Genomic DNA, 20,363 nt, shown 5'->3' on the forward strand with positions numbered 1-20,363 from the left:
ACAGTAATCAAGCATTTCTGGAAAGAACGGATGAGCCATTCCTAGTTCCGTGCGCGGGACAATGCCCTGGACTCTGCACCCGTCAGGTCAGGTTAAATCAACCAAGGTCGGCTTTTCCGAAACTTACTGCCTAGGACGAGTCACAGTCCCGATCACTTCAGAGTTACAGAGTAACCATTGGTACGAGTCATCCACGGCTGGCTCATTCGACCGAACGAGCAAACACAGCTCCGCAGTTGTACCGACAAGGGAACGTGGGGTAGAGGGGTTCGCTCATCCGTCGCCGATGCAGCAGCTCATCGGGGAGTCGCCGGGACGGGTTGAACTATGCAGGAGCCTCGGTCTGTTCGCGGCTCTGGCTCCGGCTCCGCCTTGTGGTTGGCCTTCCTGCAAGGCTGCACCTTCTATCGGCAATTAGGAGTTCGTCTCGTCCGTCGCCGTTCGTTCCACCCTCCTTCCCTGTCGGCTAGTAGGCAGGCATTCGGGCTGCCAGGCCAGACCGCACACAAACCCAAATCGGATCGAATCACATCGCCATCTACACTCCACCATGAGAGCGCGGGCGAGTTCCCCTTTATCTTTCTGCACACCGCCCGCCATACTTGGAATGACTTGTCTCCGTGTCAAGATGGTACGAAGATTCTCGAACTTCTTGGTTGTTCTCGCACGACTTGCATGAACTGCATATCACGTGTTGTGCAGGACTAGTCATTCCTTCTGGCCCCATCCTTTGGTCAGACAGACGGGCAAACAGGCTCACTGACTCTGGCATTTCTCATTCTGTGCTGGTGCTGGTCTCTATCCCCTGGGCTCCAAGTTTCGCCATCTGACTTCCAAAGGACCAGTACTGCCTACAACCTGAGAAGGCGCTCCGCGGATATCATATATATCACAATCATGGGATCTATCGGCACCGACGTCAACGGGAATATCAACGGCGACATCCACGTAAGGACTACAGGCAGTGCTCCTGCTGCTGTCTTGACGGGCCCTTATGGCGAAGCGTACACGGTCAAGGAGCTCCCCATCGCGACGCCCGGTCTTCACGAAGCACTCGTCGAGCTCGAGTACAGTGGCGTATGCCATGGTGATGTATATGCCCGGGACGGCGGCGGACCTGCGCCCAAGGACCCGGTCCGCCCATTGATCGGCGGCCACGAGGGTGTTGGCAGGATTGTCGCGCTGGGGAGCGGCAGTGAGGGTGAAGAGGCCGAGCCGTTCCAAGTCGGCGATATCGTCGGTGTGGCCTGGAGAAGCCACGTCTGCGGAACGTGTCATGCTTGCGAGGCTGGGGCAGAGAACCACTGCTACAACCAGAAGGTCACGGGCGCGCACAGAGACGGCACCTTCCAGAGATATCTATCGTTCCCGACATCGCAGCTGGTGCGCATCCCAGCAGAGGTGTCGTTACCGGCCGTGTGTCCGATCCTGTGTGCCGGTGTAACGGCGTACGCGGCCCTGAAGCGCATGGATCCCCAGCCAGGGAAGTGGTGCACGATAGTCGGCGCGGCAGGCGGGCTCGGCCACCTGGCGATCCAGTACGCCAAGGCAATGGACCTGAAGGTTCTGGCCATCGACGGGGGTTCGCCTGAGAAGGAAGACTTCTGTCGGAGAATGGGGACCGATGAGTTTGTTGACTTCACGAAGCCCGGCCTAGTGGAGACCATTGTCGCCAAAACGGGCGGTGGTGCAGACTATATCCTGGTACTGAGCCCGCATCAATCTTCGTACGAGTGAGTTCAGTCCTTCCCCGGTGCGCGCGTCTGTGCAATTGCGATTACTGACAGGAGACCTACCTTGTCAGTTCTGCTGGCGAATACGCACGGTTCGGAGCCCAGATCATGGCCATCGGCATTGGAAACCTCCAGTAAGTACCTCCCACGTGCGAGTCCACCTACCACCGAGGTTATACACTAACTTACTGCTTTCCCCACTCCAGCATGTCCCTCCGGCCTCTGCTCAAGAAGAATGTGATTGTCCGATCGAACCAGACTGGAACCAAGGCCGACATGCACGAGGCGCTTGAGTTTCTCGCGTCGGGCAAAGTGGTGGCAGAGTTGGAAATGGTCGATTTGAAAGATATCAACCAAGCGCTAGACAGGATCAAGCAGGGCAAGGTGATGGGCAAGCTGGTCGCTGACCTCACGGGAGGCAAGAACTCGTCGAGACTGTGATGGGGACCGTATATCAAATATCAAAGTTCTGACCTTGGAACCGTGTTGGCATTGGCATCAGCATTGGCACTGGGTCCTTAGGAGACCTCACGGGACCTCAGGGGATTCTCAGGACTATTGTAATGTGCATATACCCTTAGGTGGCTGGGCCCAACTCGAAGACACCACCAGTACCCAACAGAGCAGGCTGACAGAGAAGATGATATGGTAACCATCACCATATCTACACATTCGGTGGTGAAGTTACTGTAGCCTAGCCCCTCGATAACGCAAATCTCCAAGCCCAGAAAGTCCAGTTATTCATTCATCTATTTGCCAGCTTATATGCCGTTCTGCATCTGCCCGCTATGCCACGTATTGACCGCCATACTGGTCGGATCGTTGTTGTACTTCATAAAGATCGTCTTCAACTCCGTGTACGTGTTCAGGCCGTGCAGGGACAGCTCCTTGCCCATGCCACTCTGCTTCCAGCCGCCGATGGGCATGTCGACCGCGCGCACGGGCACCGAGCAGTTGATCCCCACGGCGCCGGCCTCGAGGGCTTTGGCGACCCGGACGGCCCGGTCAAAGTTGGTGGTATACACGGAGGCTGCGGCGGAGATCGTTAGCTATTGAACAAAAGGAGATGGTCGCCCTGGTTTGAGACGTGGAGAAAACCCCTTCCCTTTCTTTTCCCCCGGCAACACGGCTCTTTGTGTAGCAAGGGGGCGGGAATCAAAAATCAAGCCTAGCACACCTTCTTTCACGCGTCCGGAGGTGTTTTCCACTTACAGAACAACCCAAAATCCGTACAGTTCGCCTCGGCCAACACGTCGGCCTCGTCCTTGAAGGTGTTCACGATGACGACGGGGCCAAAGATCTCTTCCCGGTAAGCGACACTCGTCGTGGGCACGTTCTTGAGGATCGTGGGCTCGATAAACGCCCCCGTCGTGCCGTGTCGTTGGCCGCCATAGACCAGCGTCCCGTCCTTGGCTCCCTGCTCGACCAGCCGCTGGATGTGCGCCAGCTGGGCATGATCGGACTGCGGGCCCTGAAACGTGGCCGGGTCGGCAGGATCGCCGATCGTGACTTTTGCCATCAACGTCTTCAGGCGCTCAATGTACGCGTCCGCGATCCCCTCCTGGACCAACACCCGGCTGTTGGCCTGGCAGTGCTGCCCGCTGTTGTGGTTGATGCTGTAGTGCGTGTACCTTGCCGCGGCTTCCAGGTCGGCGTCGTCAAAGATGATGGCGGGGCTCTTGCCGCCCAGCTCGAGCGACACGTTCTTCAGGTTCGAGTCCGCGGCCATGCGGAGGATCTTGCGGCCCGTGGCCACGGAGCCGGTGAAGCTGATCTTTCGGATCTTCATGTGCATGCCGATCGCGGTGCCCGTGGGGTCGCCGAAGCCGGAGACCACGTTGACCACGCCGGGCGGGAAGCCTGCTTCTTTGATCAGGGCCGCCAGTTTTAGTGACGAGAGCGGTGCTTTCTCTGACGATTTGAGCACGATGGTGTTGCCGCATATCAGGGCTGGGGCCACTTTGAAGGCGAACATGATCATCGGGACCTGTGGGTGAGTTAGTCAGGCAGGCGGTCGCGCGGTCTTGTGGTCGTGTTCGCACGCACATTCCAGGGTATGATCAGCCCGACCACGCCGTAAGGCTGTCGCACGCTGACGTTGAGAAAATTGGGCGAACTGAGACTCGACTCCCCCACGATATGGTATCCGCTGCCGCCGAAGTAGTTGAACACGCCCACCAGGGCAGGAATGTCCATCTTCTTCAGCAACTGGACGGGCCTGCGTTAACGGTGTTCAGTCAGCGCCGCTTGCCTGCCTGGCGACGTGGCTCATCCTGACTTACTTCCCCATACACATCGAGTCCAGCTCGGCCAACTGCTGCGCGTCCCGCTGCACGAGTTGCGCGAATTTGAACATACACATGGCCCGCTCATGCGCGGCGAGCGCGCTCCAGTGCGGGAATGCCGCCTCCGCGGCGTCGACCGCCAGGTCGACATCTTCCTTGGACGCTTCATGCACGGAGCAGATCTCTTGGTCGGTGGCCGGATTGGAGATCTTGAATGTCTTGCCGGTTTGGGACTCGACGAACTGTGTAGATCGTCAGATTGGCGGTAAAGGATGACAACGTGGGTTAGAAGTACCTCGTTGTTGATGAACAGTCGGGTTTCTATCGTGCTGGGCTTCATCTTGGCCGGTGTCAGTATGTAGCTAGGAAGGCTGACAGGGCTTGATCGGATCAGCTTCGGAGATCGAGCTCAGACCTGTAGCGGGAGTCCGTTATTGGCACATTGATTGATGTACGAGGTACGGAAATGTCAGACTTGTATCGTGGCATCACAGGTTCACAGATCAGCATTTGGAGCCCGTGGGAGTCGTGGCCGGGGAAGCGTCGGCTTCCCGATGCAGTCAATGCCGGCACCCCGCGGACGCAGAATTGGACTAAGGGGAGAGAAAGGCTGTCGAGGGCCGAAGAGACCTGGTCAGCCTCGTGTGCCGTCTTTGATCTGGCGTGGCACATGCCAGATGCGAATAAGGCCGAAGTCGGGCAAGATCTGAAGATTCCCTTGACGCAAGGTGTTGCTCAGAGGTGCACAGAGGTGCTGTGCAGCTAGACGTGGAATGAAGGACAGTACCTCGCAACGGCAAAGGTGATCCGCACTCTCTTTTCTTAACCACCCCGGCATCGAGGGAGATGCGTGTGTGTTTTGATATTGTACCTCCTGAGCGCGCGAGTTTGGCCGCAGGGAAGCAAGGGCGGGCTAGGACGCAGCGAAATCCACATAGGCAGGTTGGGACAGAAACACTCGCCATTTCGAAAAGCACTTTGGTGCCATGCAGCAGTGCAATGAGATACAGGAGCGAGGATGAAATCCAAGTAATGCCGCCTCAGCGAACGCAGAACTTAAGGAGATTGGTTGCGTTGCGGCAAAGCATGTGAAGCCCAGTGTGAAGCCAGGGCCAAAGGAGGATGCAATAATTACAGTGGCTTGTCATGAGTGCGTACACACAAGACTCGACAAGACACAACCACCAACAAACGTCGATGATTACATGATTATTCAAGCTGCCACCTGCTGCTGCTCCCTACATCGCAGAATGTTCCAAAACACCTCGAGACACCTCTACTGAGCATTCATTCTCTCACACTAATCCCAACACTGGAAGCCACCAAGCTTGACCTGCGTGATTGCCACTTAACATGCACACTTGAGTGGATAGGTGCTCCTCAGGTACACTTACATACCCCGTACAAGCAGCGAGCTCCGTGGCCGGGGCCAGACTCCAGCGCGTGCTCGGTCCTCGTACGCCCTTATTCGGCTTAGCTGAGTCCTTCTATTCTTGGGGTACCTGACAAAGCTGCAGATCGCCACTGTTGTGGTAGGAGCACGGCGTGGCGTGGCGTTGCATGGCGGGGCGGGGCTTTTCTAGGGCGACCACAAGCCACGCTCTGCTGGTAAATTGGTGTGCAGTACCGAGTATGCTTTGTGGCGCCGGGGGGCCTCACATCGTGATGACTGTGCACGCTCGGTGGCGTGTATGATGGATGTTGAAGGTTGTTTTCCTGGCTTCTCGTTGGCGATTGTCACGTGGGATCGGTGCCGATGACATCTACATCAAGGTGCAGGAGGATTGCAAGTCGAGTAGTGGATGACTCCGTACTGTCTTTGTCTACCATTGGCAGAATAGTACCATGTGTATACGTGTCTTGTGATTATCATAAGTTCGTCCAAGCGATGGTCGTCAAGCCGTCAGTGACGAAGCCCGTCCGAGGCCGTCTCGAAGATGTTGTAACAATTTTCCGTCCCATCCCCATGCAACTCGCTCGCTTGCTGAAAGACACAGAGCCCCCCAAAGAAAACCAGACGTGCAAACGTAGAAAGAGGGTATCCTGCAAAAAATCATGGGCCTTCCCGCGCCCGTTCCTGCTCCTCCTCCTTTAGTGCTTCACTGGGCCTCCATGCCCAGCTAGTTAGTAATTCTGGGACTGTGTCGACTCTCGGAACTTCTCCTTCGAGTCGGCCTGTCTCCGAGATCTCCGTCCCCGTCCGGCGACCAATTCCCAAACGGCGAGCGACGCGACCACAAGCCCCAGGATGAACAAGGGGATGAGGTTCCACCGCCAGCCTCTCATCAGGCGCAGGTTGTTGCGGATTTTGGATCGATCGCTGTCTTGTGCAAGCGGCAGGGCCAGCACGGCGACGAACCAGTTCTCGGGCGTCCACTTGTCGAGCGGATACATTAGTGGTTCGGGATTCGCGGCGGCGACTGTGAGGTCGATGCTCTGGTCGTTGGTTTGAGCGGTGAGGACGAAGGTGTAGATCAGCGCGGCCAAGGTGAGCATCGCTGAAAGGACGGTCATCACGACCCAGAAGATGAAGATACCGGAATGGCTCGTTGCTTGTGTCTGAGAAGTGGCCGATTAGCTTGGCTCCTTATCGACCGCCGATGCTCGCACAACATACCTTCTTGGCTCGTCTCTTCTCATACCAGATCGTGAGAAGCCCCAACCAACCAACCAGTACGAGAGCGGTTCCGGCGGCGCCATTGCTGGTGTGGCCCTGGTCGGCCAAAAGCCCCACGGGCTTGCCGTGCAGGTCGAATGCTCCATCAGGTGCGTTGATGTTGAAAAACTCTCCTGCTCGGTCGTGGAGAAAGCCAACCATGGATCCAACAAAGGCGACCTCGATGACGGCGTCGACCATCAACACCGACATGGCGGCGTAGAGAGGTAGATAGTTCGACATGGTGAAGGCGTGTGCCCTGGGTGAGACGGGCGCGTACGCAATCGTGCCGGTTGCGGTCCTGGCAAGGACGACGTGATTGATTCGAACGCAGGTGAAGAGAGGACGAAATTTGCGAATGAGTAGCTGCTGTTAAATGGTTCGTCTTGTGAAGTCGATTGCCCGGATGACTAACAGCAGCGATCAGTATTCAGTGGTGCGTGGCGAATCCCAGAACGAAGGGGCGGAGGGCCGGGCTTTATAAGGCAACGACTTTGAGAATAGAAATGCTAGCAGAAAGTGAGTTGGAGGCTGAACAGGGATAGCATCAACAAAGCAGATTGCCATGCACTCCACAGAACGTCGGGTACCGGGTTCTCGGACGAGTTGGCTTGGCTTTCCCATCCCATAAGTCAGCAGACTGGGGGATGCATTGCTTTCAGGGACATCGCCGAATAGCATGCGCATGCCAGTTGCTGGGCAGTGATCGTCCTTCCCGATGCTGAAAAGTCACAGCTGCATTGGGCAGCCGATCAGGCTCAGCTCGTTGTCAGGTCCAGGCAAGCAAGTCCTTGGCATCCTCGATGTGTTGTTGCGGTGGAAGGCTGTCATAAATCAGGCCTCCTTCTCGCCTCGCTAATCATTTTAGAGTCTTGGCTGATCATTAAGCAAGCGACGGGGCTAACGGCGCCGCGGTGTCCGTCTCATTCATTCCTGGCGGAAGGGCTGAACATGAGCCGCAAGCCACCACGGCAGCTTTCAACATCGTTTTGCAGCAGGACCAAAGCCTTCCTGCCACATGCGTTCCGCGACGATGACGGAAACGAATGTTGCCGCGGCTGTTAACTGCCTTATGACTTGCAAGCCTAGGGATCCGCTGCTGCCTCGTGAGGACGAGAAAGCAGCGGGCGCAACACTGTCCCTGCATTTTCTCATGGCGAATGATGCTTTCAGCGGAAGTTGCAAAAGAAGGAAAGTGGCGGCTTGTTAGTGCTTACTGTGCACGGAGTACGGAGTACTCACGCCGGGCTCTGACCTCAACAAAGCACGTTCTATGTAACTCCGTAAGGACGCGGAGGCCGAATCTAAGCAATCTTGGATCCAGCGTGGCGTGCTTGGCCCAGTCACTGCGAGTCCAAGAGCTGATCAATCATCAGCGAGGCTGTGATCCGAGCCAGCCACTCGATCTCCGGGCTACTGTATTAGTGGGTGAAAGCCAGCACGGGGCCAATGGCGAAGCAGACGATAGTGACGTTAATAAACCTCAAGATTAGAGATATTATGGCACTGCTGCCATTTTTGGAAGAAACAACGTGGCGGCTCCAGACCGACGACTGGGCTCAGTGTACCTTGTACCCAGCACAGAGTCCTCTGCAATGTACAATGTCATGTGTGGCAATGCGTCGCCCAGTTTCTCGATCAGATGTTACGAGCCCAAGTGTCTCAGCGCCAAGCACACGCGCGCGCGAGGCCACACCTGCCGCCCCCAGAGCTGCCTCCTGCAGACGCTCACGGGAATATCATAGAAACATGCAGAAAGATGCCAAGACGAAGACTGGAAGCAGAGAAGGATTCATGACCCTCTTGGCACAATGCGTGTCATTGCCCGCTGCAAAACCCGTGTGCAATATGTATATGCCATGCCCGCCTCGTTATGAGTATGCTGCACCGATGCCGATAATGCAGCATGCCATGCTATGCGAGCCACAGGCCGGACTCGCTAATGGACTCGCCAATCCTATACACCATCAGCCGCAATCCTTCCCTGGTCATGACGATAGTCATAGTCCCTCGTAGCCATTATGCATTTCTCATCCCGGGTTTCCCTAGAAGCCATTCAGCCGTGATAACTCCTCCGCGGGTCTGGTAGCCCAGGTCGTTTTTGGCGCTGCTCCGACTCTAGTGCAACAATCCATTGCAAAATACTTTCATAACACAAAACAAATTGACGTAGATTCTGCACCATGCTCAGTCTCTGATGACGGAACTCGTCCACAGTCTTGGCGACCAAGTCAACATCGTCGCGCGTCACCCAGTCGTCAGCATCCACATCCATTCTATCTTGATCGCCGTCGTTGGAGAGCTTCTGTCGCTTCAACATATCGATGACCGAGTCGATCGTACAAAATGTGCCTGTCCGTCCGCACCCTGCACTGCAGTGAACCAAGATGGGGCGTTGTCCTTTGGGAGCTGCTTCATCGGGTCCAACAATACTGGACGGCGAGGCAGAGCCACGGACATATTTATTGACCTGTTCCACCAGCCCAAGGAGTTCACTCGGGCTGGCTGGAGCGCCCAAATCGGGCCAGTCGGCATAATGGACCTGAGTAACCTCATGCATCGGCTCAAAAGGACGGGCGGAATGACTGAGGGAAAAGTCTCGAACGACGGCCATCGGCGTCGCCCTGGAGCCCGGAGACTTGACCTCTTCTCGGCTGCGTTCACCAGCTATATTGGCTGTTGTCGATCTTCTCGGAGCCATGGAAGGACGCGTGGTCGGTGCAGGTTTGTTTGCAGGCTTCTTTGACTCCAGACTCACTTGACGTTCGGAGAGCTGTTTGAGCTTCAATTGACCATACTCGCCAGGCTTCCAATAGACGTGACTTTTGACTTGTCCACCTTCAGCTTCAGCCGTTAGCATTACGATCACTCGGACATCTTGTTCCCAGACCACCCGCCAAAAGTCATTGAAGGTTGCCGGGATGGGGGCTTGCGTGGCAATGTACCGTCGATTGGAGAATTCTGCTTTCACATGGCTGGCATTGATATAATCGCAGCTCCCATTTGGCACGTTCTGCAGCCTGACCCGCGTATGATCGTAAGGAAAGATATTGTTGTAGCGATTCTTCGAACCCTTCTCAATGCCGGCAATCTGGATTTTTTCTGGTCGTTCCGTGCGTGGACTTCCGTACGAGACCTTGACGTTGAGGGCATCCTGCATACGCTTTTGCTCCGACTTTTCAATATTCAGGAATTTGTCGGAAACCAACTTGCCGTCATTGGACTGCGAGGCTGCCCGCTTCAACCAGGATGGCATACGCCTTTCAGTCTCCGCCGTGAGTTCATGGGGCTTTTTAATAGTCAGTTGACCAACGCCATCGATGAGGTCCATGTTCTGGCGAATGTTCGAAAAGAATGGGTTTGCAGCAGATTTCGTTGTTGGCATGGCGCAACCTCCGGCGACGGCGAGGGTATCTTTCCCAGGTGCGGAGATCGACAGCGGTTGACTGGAGGCTCCATTACCTTGCTGTACAGGACCATCGTCAACCAGATCCGGGACTAATTTCTGGAACTTCAGGAAACCGCCCTTAATGACCAGACCGGTGCCCTTCCAGCCTTCAGATGTAAACTTCTTGAGGACATTCAACGGCGTGACTGCTTCCTTGGCTAGCGACGAGTTGGCATCGTACGCAACAATGTAGGAGCAGGTTTGCCAGCGCGCAAAGGTTTCCTGGTCGCGAGCGGAACTGAAGGTCTCAGCAAGCCTCTGGACATTATACGCGGGCCGTTTCAGCAGGGTTGTGGGAATACATAGGTTCAGAGCCCCCCGTATCCTTGCCGACGCATACTGCTGGTAGACCCGTAGATCCAGTACTAGAACCTGCCCGGGTTGCGAGCGGAGGATCTCAGCTACTTGTGTAGGTGAAACGATGGGTGGTACGTCTTTTTCCGCCGACGACGGTAGTGTTTCTGAGCGGCTGGAGGGCTTTGTAATGCCGGAAGGGGATCCGCGGATATCGTTGCTAGGTAAAGATAACCGAGCGTGTTGATGGTCGGCCACGCTATTTCGATTGATAGAGTCGGGAGATTGTTGTCTTGGAATATCAAAGAACGAGACATCTTCCATTCGGGTGTTTGATTGGGCACTTCTCTCAATGGCAGGCCTCTTCGCAAGTGGCGAAGCCGTCGAACTGAGGTCCGAGTTTGTTCTCGACTGCGAAGGCCTGAATGCCGTATTCAACGCGAACCTGTGATTATGTTCCGACTGTCTCCTAAATGCCTCGAAATCTGGGTTGGATTCGACCGGTACGTGTCGAGGTGTCGCAACATCCTTCTGTGCGTTAGACCCTGCAAAATTCCAGTTCTGGCGCACATGCTTCCCCGGATTTGAGTCTGCCGGTATTGAATCATCGCCCACTACAAAGCCAAAATAGCTAGGGCTCGGGCTCTTCACATCTCGAGAATTAGAGGATGTTCGAACGTTAGTGGGGGACAGGAGAGGTGGCATAGGCTGGCCGACAGATGCGACAGCTGGCTGCACGCGTGGCGTGGTCGAAGGCCGCGAAGAACGGGAATGGGAGTGGGAGTGCGAATGGGATTTCGAATGCGAGTGCGAATGAGAATGGGGATGCGAGGGTGATTTGAGGGACGCCGTCGCGGTGGCGGACATGGTGACGTTGGCCAGTGGCCCTGGTGAAAAGGGCGAGGTCGATGTAGCGTGGTGCACTCTCATCAATTCTTGACCAGTAGAAAAATTGTCCCCGTTAATAGAAGAGTTTTCCACAAGTCGAAAGACCACGTTTGACAGACCGTGACGGTGTCGAGATCTGGAACTCGTGGGGATATGTATGCTGGCTGTGCAGGGCTGTGTGGATTACTGGTAGAATATCAGATGCGGAGGATCGATGACAAGGTGCACGGTACGAGGTACCACGGTGCTGTGTTTTGCAGATGTTGCAGCGGCCCCAACAGATCTACGTCATTGTGGTCTGGACTGTGCACGCGACAAGGCGAGCAGCAAGCTGGAATGTGGTCTCATTGTTTGCCGGCAACAAAGATAGAACGTTTGAGACAGCCAGCTGAGCCGGGACGCGGGTAGCAATAGAGAGAGGCTGAGGTGACTGAGTAGTGGTGGTGGTGGTGGTGGTGGTGCAGCAGGTCGTTTTACTAAAGTCCCGTTCGCTATCGGCAGGGAATAGGGAGCAGGCACGGGCACCTTTGGAAATCAAAGCCAAAACTCTGACAATTGACGCAGGGCGAATGACGTCGGTGTGAGCGACAAGTGAGGGCACGGTGATGGGCGAAGCGAGGGGCCTTCGGGGCGAGGTGACTGGCTGCTGCAAGCCAATGACTGGGGCCCAGCTGCATATTCACGGGCCACGGCTTGAACCTCGACGTTCTAGCCCTCGAAAGGCCCCACTGCATAATCCCGAACTCGTGGGAAGACGCCATGCCTCGACAATGCTAGATTACTACAAGTACGAGTTATGGTTTACAAGGGTGCCCAGTGCTGGACAGAGCGGCTCTTGCTGGGCCTAGTCTTGAATGGAGGTTTCCGAGGGTGAGAAGGTGGTGAGCACGCACGCAGTAGGGGTCTTGAGGAGGTAGTTTTGGGGGCACGGGGGGTAGCGGTAGGCATGCTCCGCAAGCCTGACTCGAAGCAGCGATGTCACCGTTGCCATTTAAGGAACCTTCCCGAGAACGACTGTGGTGCCCCGTGTCAGAGCTGTCTCTACTCTATTCTCACAGGAATGATGGCTCGATGAGACGGCCTAGAACCTCGAGGAACAAAATATGCAGATGCATTGGTACGTAGCTCAAGCACGGAAGACTGGTGGACTGCTCCTGTCCATGTACCTCTAAGGAATGGCGCGGAGGGTCAAACCCTGAAGTTGGTGACCAGTGGAACAGATCCTTGCTTGGAAATCAATCCTTCAGCAGCCTGGGACGTCATTCGCTACTCTTGCAGCATGTCACGCACGAAGAAGTGAGTCCCTGATAAGCAGGAAGTCTGACATGTGAGCGGGTCAAAATGTGCAATTTGGTCCTCGAATTCAACGACACAAGATCAGGCACAGAGGCGTAGGGGATGGCTTCCCTGCAACAACATCGGCAGAAGAACTTGACTTGCACAATACACGTGCCACTTTCCGCAGACCCTCTGGGTTAAAAACTGCATGTCGGTGACTTTTGTTGGATATGTATGTGACTGGCCAATACTGAGTGCACAGGAGTACAGTGTAGAACAGAGCGGAGGGCGAGCACCCAATCTCCGGCCACATTCATGATTACTTGGCCATCCTGTTCTGCTCCGGTCAGGCCATCTGCTGTATATGGAACGGATCTCGTGCGCGGACTGAGACCTGGTGTCGCTTGCCTTCTATCACGCCTCGGACACAACTCGCTCTCAGGTCATTCAGGGTCCATGGAGGTGTAGCGAAGTCGTGGCGTGGGCCCCCTCACTCCCAAGCGCCATGCGACCGAACCCTTTCCTGACGCTAGAGAAAAGCCAAAGTCAAAAGCTACCAATCTATCGGCAAGCATCGCGTAGACTCACACCTCGGAATGCATCTCGTTTATTGTTGAACGGTGTGCACTGGACCGGTAAGTCCCCGTATGAGGACTCACCGTGGCAACTACACAGTTCTTACAACTCACTGCGGTCATCTGGCCTGCTCAGAAGGTCCAGGCCTTCGCTGGCAATGTATATCCGGAGCAACCTGAACTACTGGTCGAAAAAGGAAACAACTGTGGTTTTCGTTGTCATCGGGTTGCACGCTTGCCTGATGCCACCTAGATGCTTCCTCAACACTTCATGGCGTCATTGACCTTCTCTTCTTGGTATTGTTTCCACAAGTTTCGCAGCAGCTGATGCGAAGGCGTATCTGCACGCAACGTTTCATTCTACAGCTCGAGCCTCTCTTCCCACGACTCGGCCATGAGGACGGATCTCCCTTGACCCGGGTTCTAGACAAATCACGTCCCAATCATTTCGATCCCGACAACCAACGAGAAGGCAGGAATGCCAACATTTTTCTTGCAAATACTAGTTGGCATCTAGAAATTCTGGCTGCAAGCCACTTGGGTGGCCACCACGCGGGCTTTTCGTTCGCCAGACGTCTGAATCTCCGCGCTGCTCTTAACTGGGGGAGTCTGAGCTTCGGGTCTGCCCAGCCGCCCGCAGCAGTTTCGTCGCTTAACTGTGGCCATGGAATGCTTGCCTCCCCTCACCGCCTTTTCTATCGCCTGTCCGCGCATGTCTAAGCCCAGGTGCAATCCAATTGCACAATGACAAGGCCTGTCAATCACATCGAGAATGTGACTCCGAAGCATTTCCACCCGCGAATCGGTCGCTCAACCGACCGAGGCAGCTCTCCGCGGCATCAGGATGGTGTCTCTTCAGCAAGTCTTGTCAGCCCTTCACGTGGATACTTCGATGATCATAAGTGCCATCTGCCAGGAGCCGCAGCTCGCACTGAATGAAGCTGCATCGGCGTACTTTTGAACAGCGTATGTGGTTCCTTTTGAGATCCTGGTCGAGCATGACAACGTTGCCTGCTCGGCAAGATCACGAGCTCATAGACACATGCTGCCAGTGTAAATGTCTCTTTTTCTGACATGCCTACCGCGTTTCCAATGGTGAAGCTGTCCAGCAGCTCCTCTGCGATCCGGTACATTGATCATCTCATCGGCTCGTTGCAGAGCTTGTCGTAACATGATTAGGAGCAGGTCGTGACGGTGGGTGGACTAGCAATTCCCAAACGTTGTCATCGTCCGTCCTTGCCGGTATCTTACAGTCTACCATCCGGTTCACCCTTCCAGCGCTCCACCCGTTTCTGCTCCCAGCTGTCCAAATCTTTCGCCATAAGCCTATAATACTCGTCTCGCTCGTTAAGTTCTCCCCTGAGCACTTTTCGCCGCCGCGGATTGTAGGTGAGCCCTCCGTCTCCTGTTGGACCGCCTCTTAAACCCAGTTGCAGTTTCTCCTCGTCTGTGACTTGTCTATTCTTGCGGTCGTGCTTTTCGTATCTCAGTGCCGTGGCTGGGGTAAGAAGAAAGGAAGCCCCGACAATAAGCGTCATAAATGGCAGGCCGAACCACAGGAAGGGGTTGCGATCCTGTTTGCGGCTGTACCATGTCGCAACACGGGCGGAGAGGTCTTTTGCTTGCGCGCTGCTGCGGAAGGGTTTCGCTTGAAAGACAGGCATAGCCGCAGGCGCGCGGCGGGTGGGAAGCAGCTGTTCAATAAGGGCAGCCTAATGTTGTTGAAGGCTGTAATCCGGTAGAGTTGGTGGTGTGGTGTTACGGGAACTCGTACACTGCTTGATCGAACTCGCTCAGCAGACTCGGAATCGAGGCGCGACTATGACATAAACGCCAAGCCTTTCACTTGTGCCTCGACTTGCCCTCAATTCCGCTTCAGTTTCGAGTTTATACAGAATGCTCAGTTCAAGGTTATGCGAATTGTGATTTCTTGGTGAGGTTCAATCCTGCTACCGAATGATTTCTGCGCAAGTATCGAAGCGAAATCGTCTATAGAGAAAACCCAAGGGAGTGTGATATGTCCCTTCAGCGTTGTTTTCTTGGCCACGCTCTGACCAGGAAATCCTCTTGCACGACCACCAAATTCGACCGAGGCGCCGTCGCCGTCGAATCAGCCCCCACCAGGATATGAAGCAGAGACTCAACTTCGCACTCTTGCTGGGTAAGCCCAGGGTTGACGAAAGAGCCCAGCATGTCTTGCATCTTCTTTGGATGAGGCCCAAACCTCTCGGCAACCGCCTTTTGCGCAACACCGACAATAGCTCCAAATCCAATTTTATCAGTCGGTTTGGGAGCAGCACCTCCCATGACCCGACTGTTCAGGATGGCGAATACTGTTGGGTGATTTCAGCCCAGTTCCATGATTGGATAGAAGGCGCTGCTTGACTTGCGATAATCATAGACGTCTTCGATCTTCACCAGGAAGCCCAGCGCCTGTCCAAAAGCGATTTGGGTTAGCACGGCGAGAGTGAAATACCCTGCGAGCTTCGCGAAATCCAGAGCTTGGTTTTTCTGGACATAGCCTCGCCGGGTCAGGTCAACCAGTTCCACCACTGTTGCATCAACATCCTTTTCGAGGTTGGGAATTTCTTTTCCGGTGTACTGGTGGACAGGGTCAGCCTCCAAGCTCCACAACACACGGCGCACGAGGGAAGATTGCGTACGCCGGGCATCAGCTGCCCAGGCAGGATTCGGATGAGGCCGAGATGATCATTTCCGATACTACGAGTATCTGTGTACGTCGCTGACTGCAGCTATCGGCAGAGGCATCAATACGCTCAGGCCTAACGGTGGCAGTTATCGACCTTGGTGGCGCAGATGGAGTCCAGGCACTGCGTATGGTCGAAGTCCTTCTACCAACAATTCTCGGTTCCTTATTCCCCTCTGGAGGTGTACAAAAGTCGTGGTTTTGACTTGTGGACTGCTGGTCACCCACTGGTACGTACCGAACTCATGCCACCAGGATCGGGGCGAGCCAGTGGAACTGCGACCCCGGGCAGCCGGCTGAACTTCAACCGCAAGCTTTCGTTTATCAAGCCTGCTTAACAAGGCCCTGCCATTGGCTCTCCACACAAACCTTCATCAGATCTCTATCAGAATCCCCCACAGTTTATTACCAGAGATCTACGACGTCGATATCGGTTGCTGTCCGCCGCTCGCCGCAGTTCCTTCTCATTGATCCACCACCGTGTGAGTAAGAGGCTCTTTAGAGCCCTTCCCGGTAGTTGTTTTCCGTGTTCACTTCGAAAGCCATGTCCAACCTTGCGGTGGCTGTCACCGCAGACGCGCACGAGGAGATGTCAGGACAGGTACACCCATCCGAGAGCTTTACAACCGTGCGTGGAGAGTAGTGGTGGCTCCTCTACCGGATAGTGATGTAGGGAGAACGACTCCGGTTATTACGATGAAAGACGTGTGGGTTTGTCCCCATGGAACCGCAGTGCCGCTTTCTGAAGACATTGCAAGCGAGTCGTCGATAAGGTTAGTGACTGCCAGCACCTACGATTATGAACACACGCATAGGCGAACCTACCATGCTGTGCGTCCTCTGAGCTTTCCATCCAGCATTCCTAGAGACAAGCTAATCTGCTGCAGTACCATGCCGGCGGTGAGTGGAACGGTTTGCCTCATATACTTCGCTAACCGCCGTAGAATACATCTTGCCCAATGACGAGGTGTGACATCGGGCGCCGCGGCCACCCTTCCCCTTCCTGCTCACATTCCCCACACAGGTTGAGCGACAAAGGTGAGAACTTTAACAGCTTGATCACGATTTCCTCAGAACCGAACGGGCTAACTCATGCAGAATCGACGGGATGTACCATGCTGTGAGTCTTTTAAACCGAAGAGGAGCTGTTCTTCGAGCCCCTCTCACACCAACTAGCGTCCTCGGTGTCGTACGAGCACGGGAAGTGCGCCAGCGATATAGCTTATGAATACCCGTCGGCCGACGCCATGAGAACAGATCTCGGTCCAATCCAACCCAGTTATGTGCCACCGAATTGCCGGATAGCGACCACCGATGGGGATGAGGGGTGGGCATTCCGGCAAAGATTTGATCTCATCCATTCGCATGTCCTGAACAACACGTCTCTGAGGAATTGGCCCCAATTTCACCGAGAAGCACTTGCCTCGCTAACACTGGGCGGCTGGGTCGAACCCCAAGAATTCAGTTACAAGCGATACTCGGACGACGGTTCACACCTCACCAACTCCCGTGTCGAATATTGGCAGGATCTATGGACCAAGGCATAAACCCAGTCGATCTCCACGGGCACGGCGATCCCGAGTTAAGAATGCAGTATATGCGTGACGGCGGGTTCATCCACGTGACGCGACTCAACTTCAAAATTCCCATCCGGTAGTGGCCAAAAGACGAAAGACCACGGAAAGCAGGATTGTTTGGATACGTTAATCTGTGTAGGTCATCATTGAGGTTATCCCGAGTCGATCCGGCGTACTCAGTACGAGTTCCGGTGTGTTGGCAGGAGTCACCTACTGTGCTTACACCGTGAGGTTGCTGGATGGCGCCTGGTGCGCTGGACATCAGTGTGGCCTTTAGATAGACTACTGGTATTTACGTCTGTATGCAATCAATCAACACGCGAGAGACACCGAGATGGTGTGCTTCTAGCATACGGAGTCTCGTTCCCGTCAAGGCGGTCCAATTCAACACGTGACGGTTTCACGACTTTGACATATAAAGTACCATGTTGCAAGACGGAGAAGAACAGACATTCTACCACATGCATCCCTGAGACGCGTCCCTTGCGTGATGCTGAAACTGAAGGCCATTCCGAATGGCTACTACCATTGCGCAGGACAGCGCCATGATCGTGAATGGGAGACACATGCGACGGAACAAGCCGTGCTAGGATGAAGAAACAAATGCACCGCACTCCACGCTGTACGAGGTACACGACTTTGGTGACCTGATCTCATTCTGAAACCAGTCCCAATCACAATCCCGTCGACCAGCGAACTAACCCCGAGGGTTTGCGACCTTCGAGCGGAGCTTCTCGGGGTCGTGGATCAGCCAGGCAGCTTAGCTTGTCACTCGTATCCTACGCGACTACTGCATATGGTCAAGCGCCAGGTACGGAGACTCTGTGTACCCTCTCTCGCCTTTACATACGTAATAAAGTCCCACAAGCAAAGTCTGATAGCTACAGCACCCACCTGTCACGTCCGTGTCGGCAGCAAGACAAAGCAGAGCGGTCCGTGGGAGAGCCATTCGCTTCCGAGGATCAACGACCGCGCCCGGCTCTTCGTCTTTGTCTGTACTGGTGATAAAGACAGCTAGACAGCAGTTGCATGATATAATTCTGTACGCGACGAATATGCACACAGCCGTAAGCGGAAGGAACCAGCTGCCTTCGCAATTGGGTACATCGCCAGCCTCGAGGATCCGGATCAGCCAACCGAAGACGAAGGCCGGCATGCCCCATCTATCTACACCGTACTGGGTATCGTCAACCTCGACGCATTGTGGACGGGTGGGCTGACTGGTGGTCTGTGTTTCCAGCCGTGCCTCGTTGTGGAACCGACAAGCACACAACTTCCTGCTGGACGCAGCCTCAACACGAGGACCAGCAGCCTTGGCTCCAATAATGGTGGCCCTTCGGAATTCCCCAGGGTTCTAGAACTGGGCGCGATCGAGGATCGGAGCTCTGCCCTTCAAGGAACAACGAAAACTTTATGAACACGACGATGACCTCGCGCTCGCGCGGATGCGTCATCTCTGCAAGGACGACCTGTAACTATGTCTGTCTGCCTGCCCTCTCTGTGAGCTTGCGCAACTTCAGCATAGCACTGCTGAATGAATACTCGACAACACAATGACATACTTTCAAGATCCATTCTTGCTCGACCAGGTACGCCAGACGGATACGTGGTCACGTTCAGCTAGCCAGCTAACACGGAGCAGCAATATCACGATGAAGCCAACTTTACTCGCTTCCCAGCCAACGATGACGGCCAACAAACCTCGGCGCTCACAAAATGCATCGATCCCTGGGGTGTGCGACTCCAGCCTGAACTGTATCACATGAAGTCCGCCTCGTCCGACGATTCGTACGTCAGCCCTTACCTCGACGAGCTGGAAAGTCCCTTTAAGGACACAGTCGGCCCGCTAGAGCTCCGGCGACAGCAGTCGGATCTCACGCAAAGTGCACCGCTCAACATGGACCTCGACCTTGATTTCGACATGGACCTGAATCAAAAGGGGTACAGTACGCCCCGGGATGACCAGTGGCCGACATTCGCAGCCCCAGAAGCTATGGGTTTGTCAGCGTCGCTGGGGTCAGCTTCAGCAGAAACAGACACGCCCATCACGCCCATCACGCCCATCACGCCCATCACGCCCATCACACCAACGTCGACCTTGACATCTACTTCCCCGTCGGCATCAGCATCCACACCCACCTTCGTCTGCGGTTATCCTCTGCCTAGACGTCGATGTCAGCCTCGACCTCAACATCAACCTCAACCTCCACGAACGCGCCCCACACGGAGAACATCGAGCTTTGCCACACCACAACGAAAATCCAATACCGCCACCACCACTGGTCCGCCCACTCGCTCGCACGCGCGCACCAAGAAACGGAACCCCCCACCCAGCTCCTCCTCCACCCCCAGCGAAGACGACTCCGCTTCCATCTCCGCCTCAGCCATTCAGAAAGCCAAACACGCCCACTCGATCATCGAACGCCGCTACCGCGACAACCTCAACGGCAAGATGATGCAACTCCACCGCGTCCTCCTGGCCGCCGAGACCGCCGGGACCGCCGATACTGCGATCCCCGACGATGTAGCGACATCATCACCTTCTGTGTCTCTGCTGGACGAGATGAAAGCCCAAACCCAAGCCCAAGCACAAATTGTAGGGCGGGTTCGCAAATCCGACATCATGACCCGCGCAATCAAATACATCCACAGATCGGAAGCACAGATGCAACACATGAGTGCGGAGGTCGCTCGGTTGCAGGACCAAATCAGGGTCTATCAGAAATTGGTCAAGTGCGACAGCGAGAGCGACGGGTGTGACGGTGGCGTTTGGGATGGTACTGGGTTGGGTGCAGCGCGAATGACGAGACTGGGCGGTTGATTCACGTTATGAAAGACGCAGAAGAGCAGGAAGGGCCACATTAAAAGATAAAGAAAAGTAAGAGAAAGAACGTAAAGTGTGGACAAGCCCGGCTGTGCGAA

General features: G+C 55.1%; 8 protein-coding genes across 8 annotated transcripts; 3 read left to right on the forward strand and 5 right to left on the reverse strand.

Annotated features, from left to right (window-relative positions):
* Nucleotides 1–897: 897 nt before the first annotated feature.
* On the forward strand, nucleotides 898–2,174 carry A1O7_06183 (uncharacterized protein; the record flags this gene model as incomplete). Its single annotated transcript, XM_007760186.1, has 3 exons — nucleotides 898–1,733; nucleotides 1,805–1,867; nucleotides 1,940–2,174. The coding sequence occupies 3 exons, from the start codon at nucleotides 898–900 to the stop codon at nucleotides 2,172–2,174; spliced, it is 1,134 nt and encodes a 377-aa protein (XP_007758376.1).
* A 320-nt stretch (nucleotides 2,175–2,494) lies between these two features.
* On the reverse strand, nucleotides 2,495–4,358 carry A1O7_06184 (uncharacterized protein; the record flags this gene model as incomplete). Its single annotated transcript, XM_007760187.1, has 5 exons — nucleotides 2,495–2,763; nucleotides 2,946–3,720; nucleotides 3,780–3,951; nucleotides 4,016–4,260; nucleotides 4,314–4,358. The coding sequence occupies 5 exons, from the start codon at nucleotides 4,356–4,358 to the stop codon at nucleotides 2,495–2,497; spliced, it is 1,506 nt and encodes a 501-aa protein (XP_007758377.1).
* A 1,784-nt stretch (nucleotides 4,359–6,142) lies between these two features.
* A1O7_06185 (uncharacterized protein) lies at nucleotides 6,143–6,917 on the reverse strand (the record flags this gene model as incomplete). Its single annotated transcript, XM_007760188.1, has 2 exons — nucleotides 6,143–6,577; nucleotides 6,636–6,917. 2 exons carry the CDS (start codon nucleotides 6,915–6,917, stop codon nucleotides 6,143–6,145), a joined length of 717 nt encoding a protein of 238 aa, XP_007758378.1.
* A 1,813-nt stretch (nucleotides 6,918–8,730) lies between these two features.
* On the reverse strand, nucleotides 8,731–11,283 carry A1O7_06186 (uncharacterized protein; the record flags this gene model as incomplete). The annotated part of the gene is made up of 1 exon (XM_007760189.1): nucleotides 8,731–11,283. The coding sequence occupies one exon, from the start codon at nucleotides 11,281–11,283 to the stop codon at nucleotides 8,731–8,733; it is 2,553 nt and encodes an 850-aa protein (XP_007758379.1).
* Nucleotides 11,284–14,404: 3,121 nt separating this feature from the next.
* A1O7_06187 (uncharacterized protein) lies at nucleotides 14,405–14,821 on the reverse strand (the record flags this gene model as incomplete). Its single annotated transcript, XM_007760190.1, has 1 exon — nucleotides 14,405–14,821. One exon carries the CDS (start codon nucleotides 14,819–14,821, stop codon nucleotides 14,405–14,407), a length of 417 nt encoding a protein of 138 aa, XP_007758380.1.
* A 682-nt stretch (nucleotides 14,822–15,503) lies between these two features.
* Nucleotides 15,504–15,829, reverse strand: A1O7_06188 (uncharacterized protein; the record flags this gene model as incomplete). Its single annotated transcript, XM_007760191.1, has 2 exons — nucleotides 15,504–15,758; nucleotides 15,821–15,829. The coding sequence occupies 2 exons, from the start codon at nucleotides 15,827–15,829 to the stop codon at nucleotides 15,504–15,506; spliced, it is 264 nt and encodes an 87-aa protein (XP_007758381.1).
* A 1,282-nt stretch (nucleotides 15,830–17,111) lies between these two features.
* Nucleotides 17,112–17,411, forward strand: A1O7_06189 (uncharacterized protein; the record flags this gene model as incomplete). The annotated part of the gene is made up of 1 exon (XM_007760192.1): nucleotides 17,112–17,411. One exon carries the CDS (start codon nucleotides 17,112–17,114, stop codon nucleotides 17,409–17,411), a length of 300 nt encoding a protein of 99 aa, XP_007758382.1.
* A 1,792-nt stretch (nucleotides 17,412–19,203) lies between these two features.
* On the forward strand, nucleotides 19,204–20,262 carry A1O7_06190 (uncharacterized protein; the record flags this gene model as incomplete). The annotated part of the gene is made up of 1 exon (XM_007760193.1): nucleotides 19,204–20,262. One exon carries the CDS (start codon nucleotides 19,204–19,206, stop codon nucleotides 20,260–20,262), a length of 1,059 nt encoding a protein of 352 aa, XP_007758383.1.
* Between the last annotated feature and the right edge of the window lie 101 nt (nucleotides 20,263–20,363).

The sequence above is a fragment of the Cladophialophora yegresii genome (genome assembly GCF_000585515.1).
Source record: "Cladophialophora yegresii CBS 114405 chromosome Unknown aczIN-supercont1.4, whole genome shotgun sequence".
NCBI classification, from domain to species: domain Eukaryota; kingdom Fungi; phylum Ascomycota; class Eurotiomycetes; order Chaetothyriales; family Herpotrichiellaceae; genus Cladophialophora; species Cladophialophora yegresii.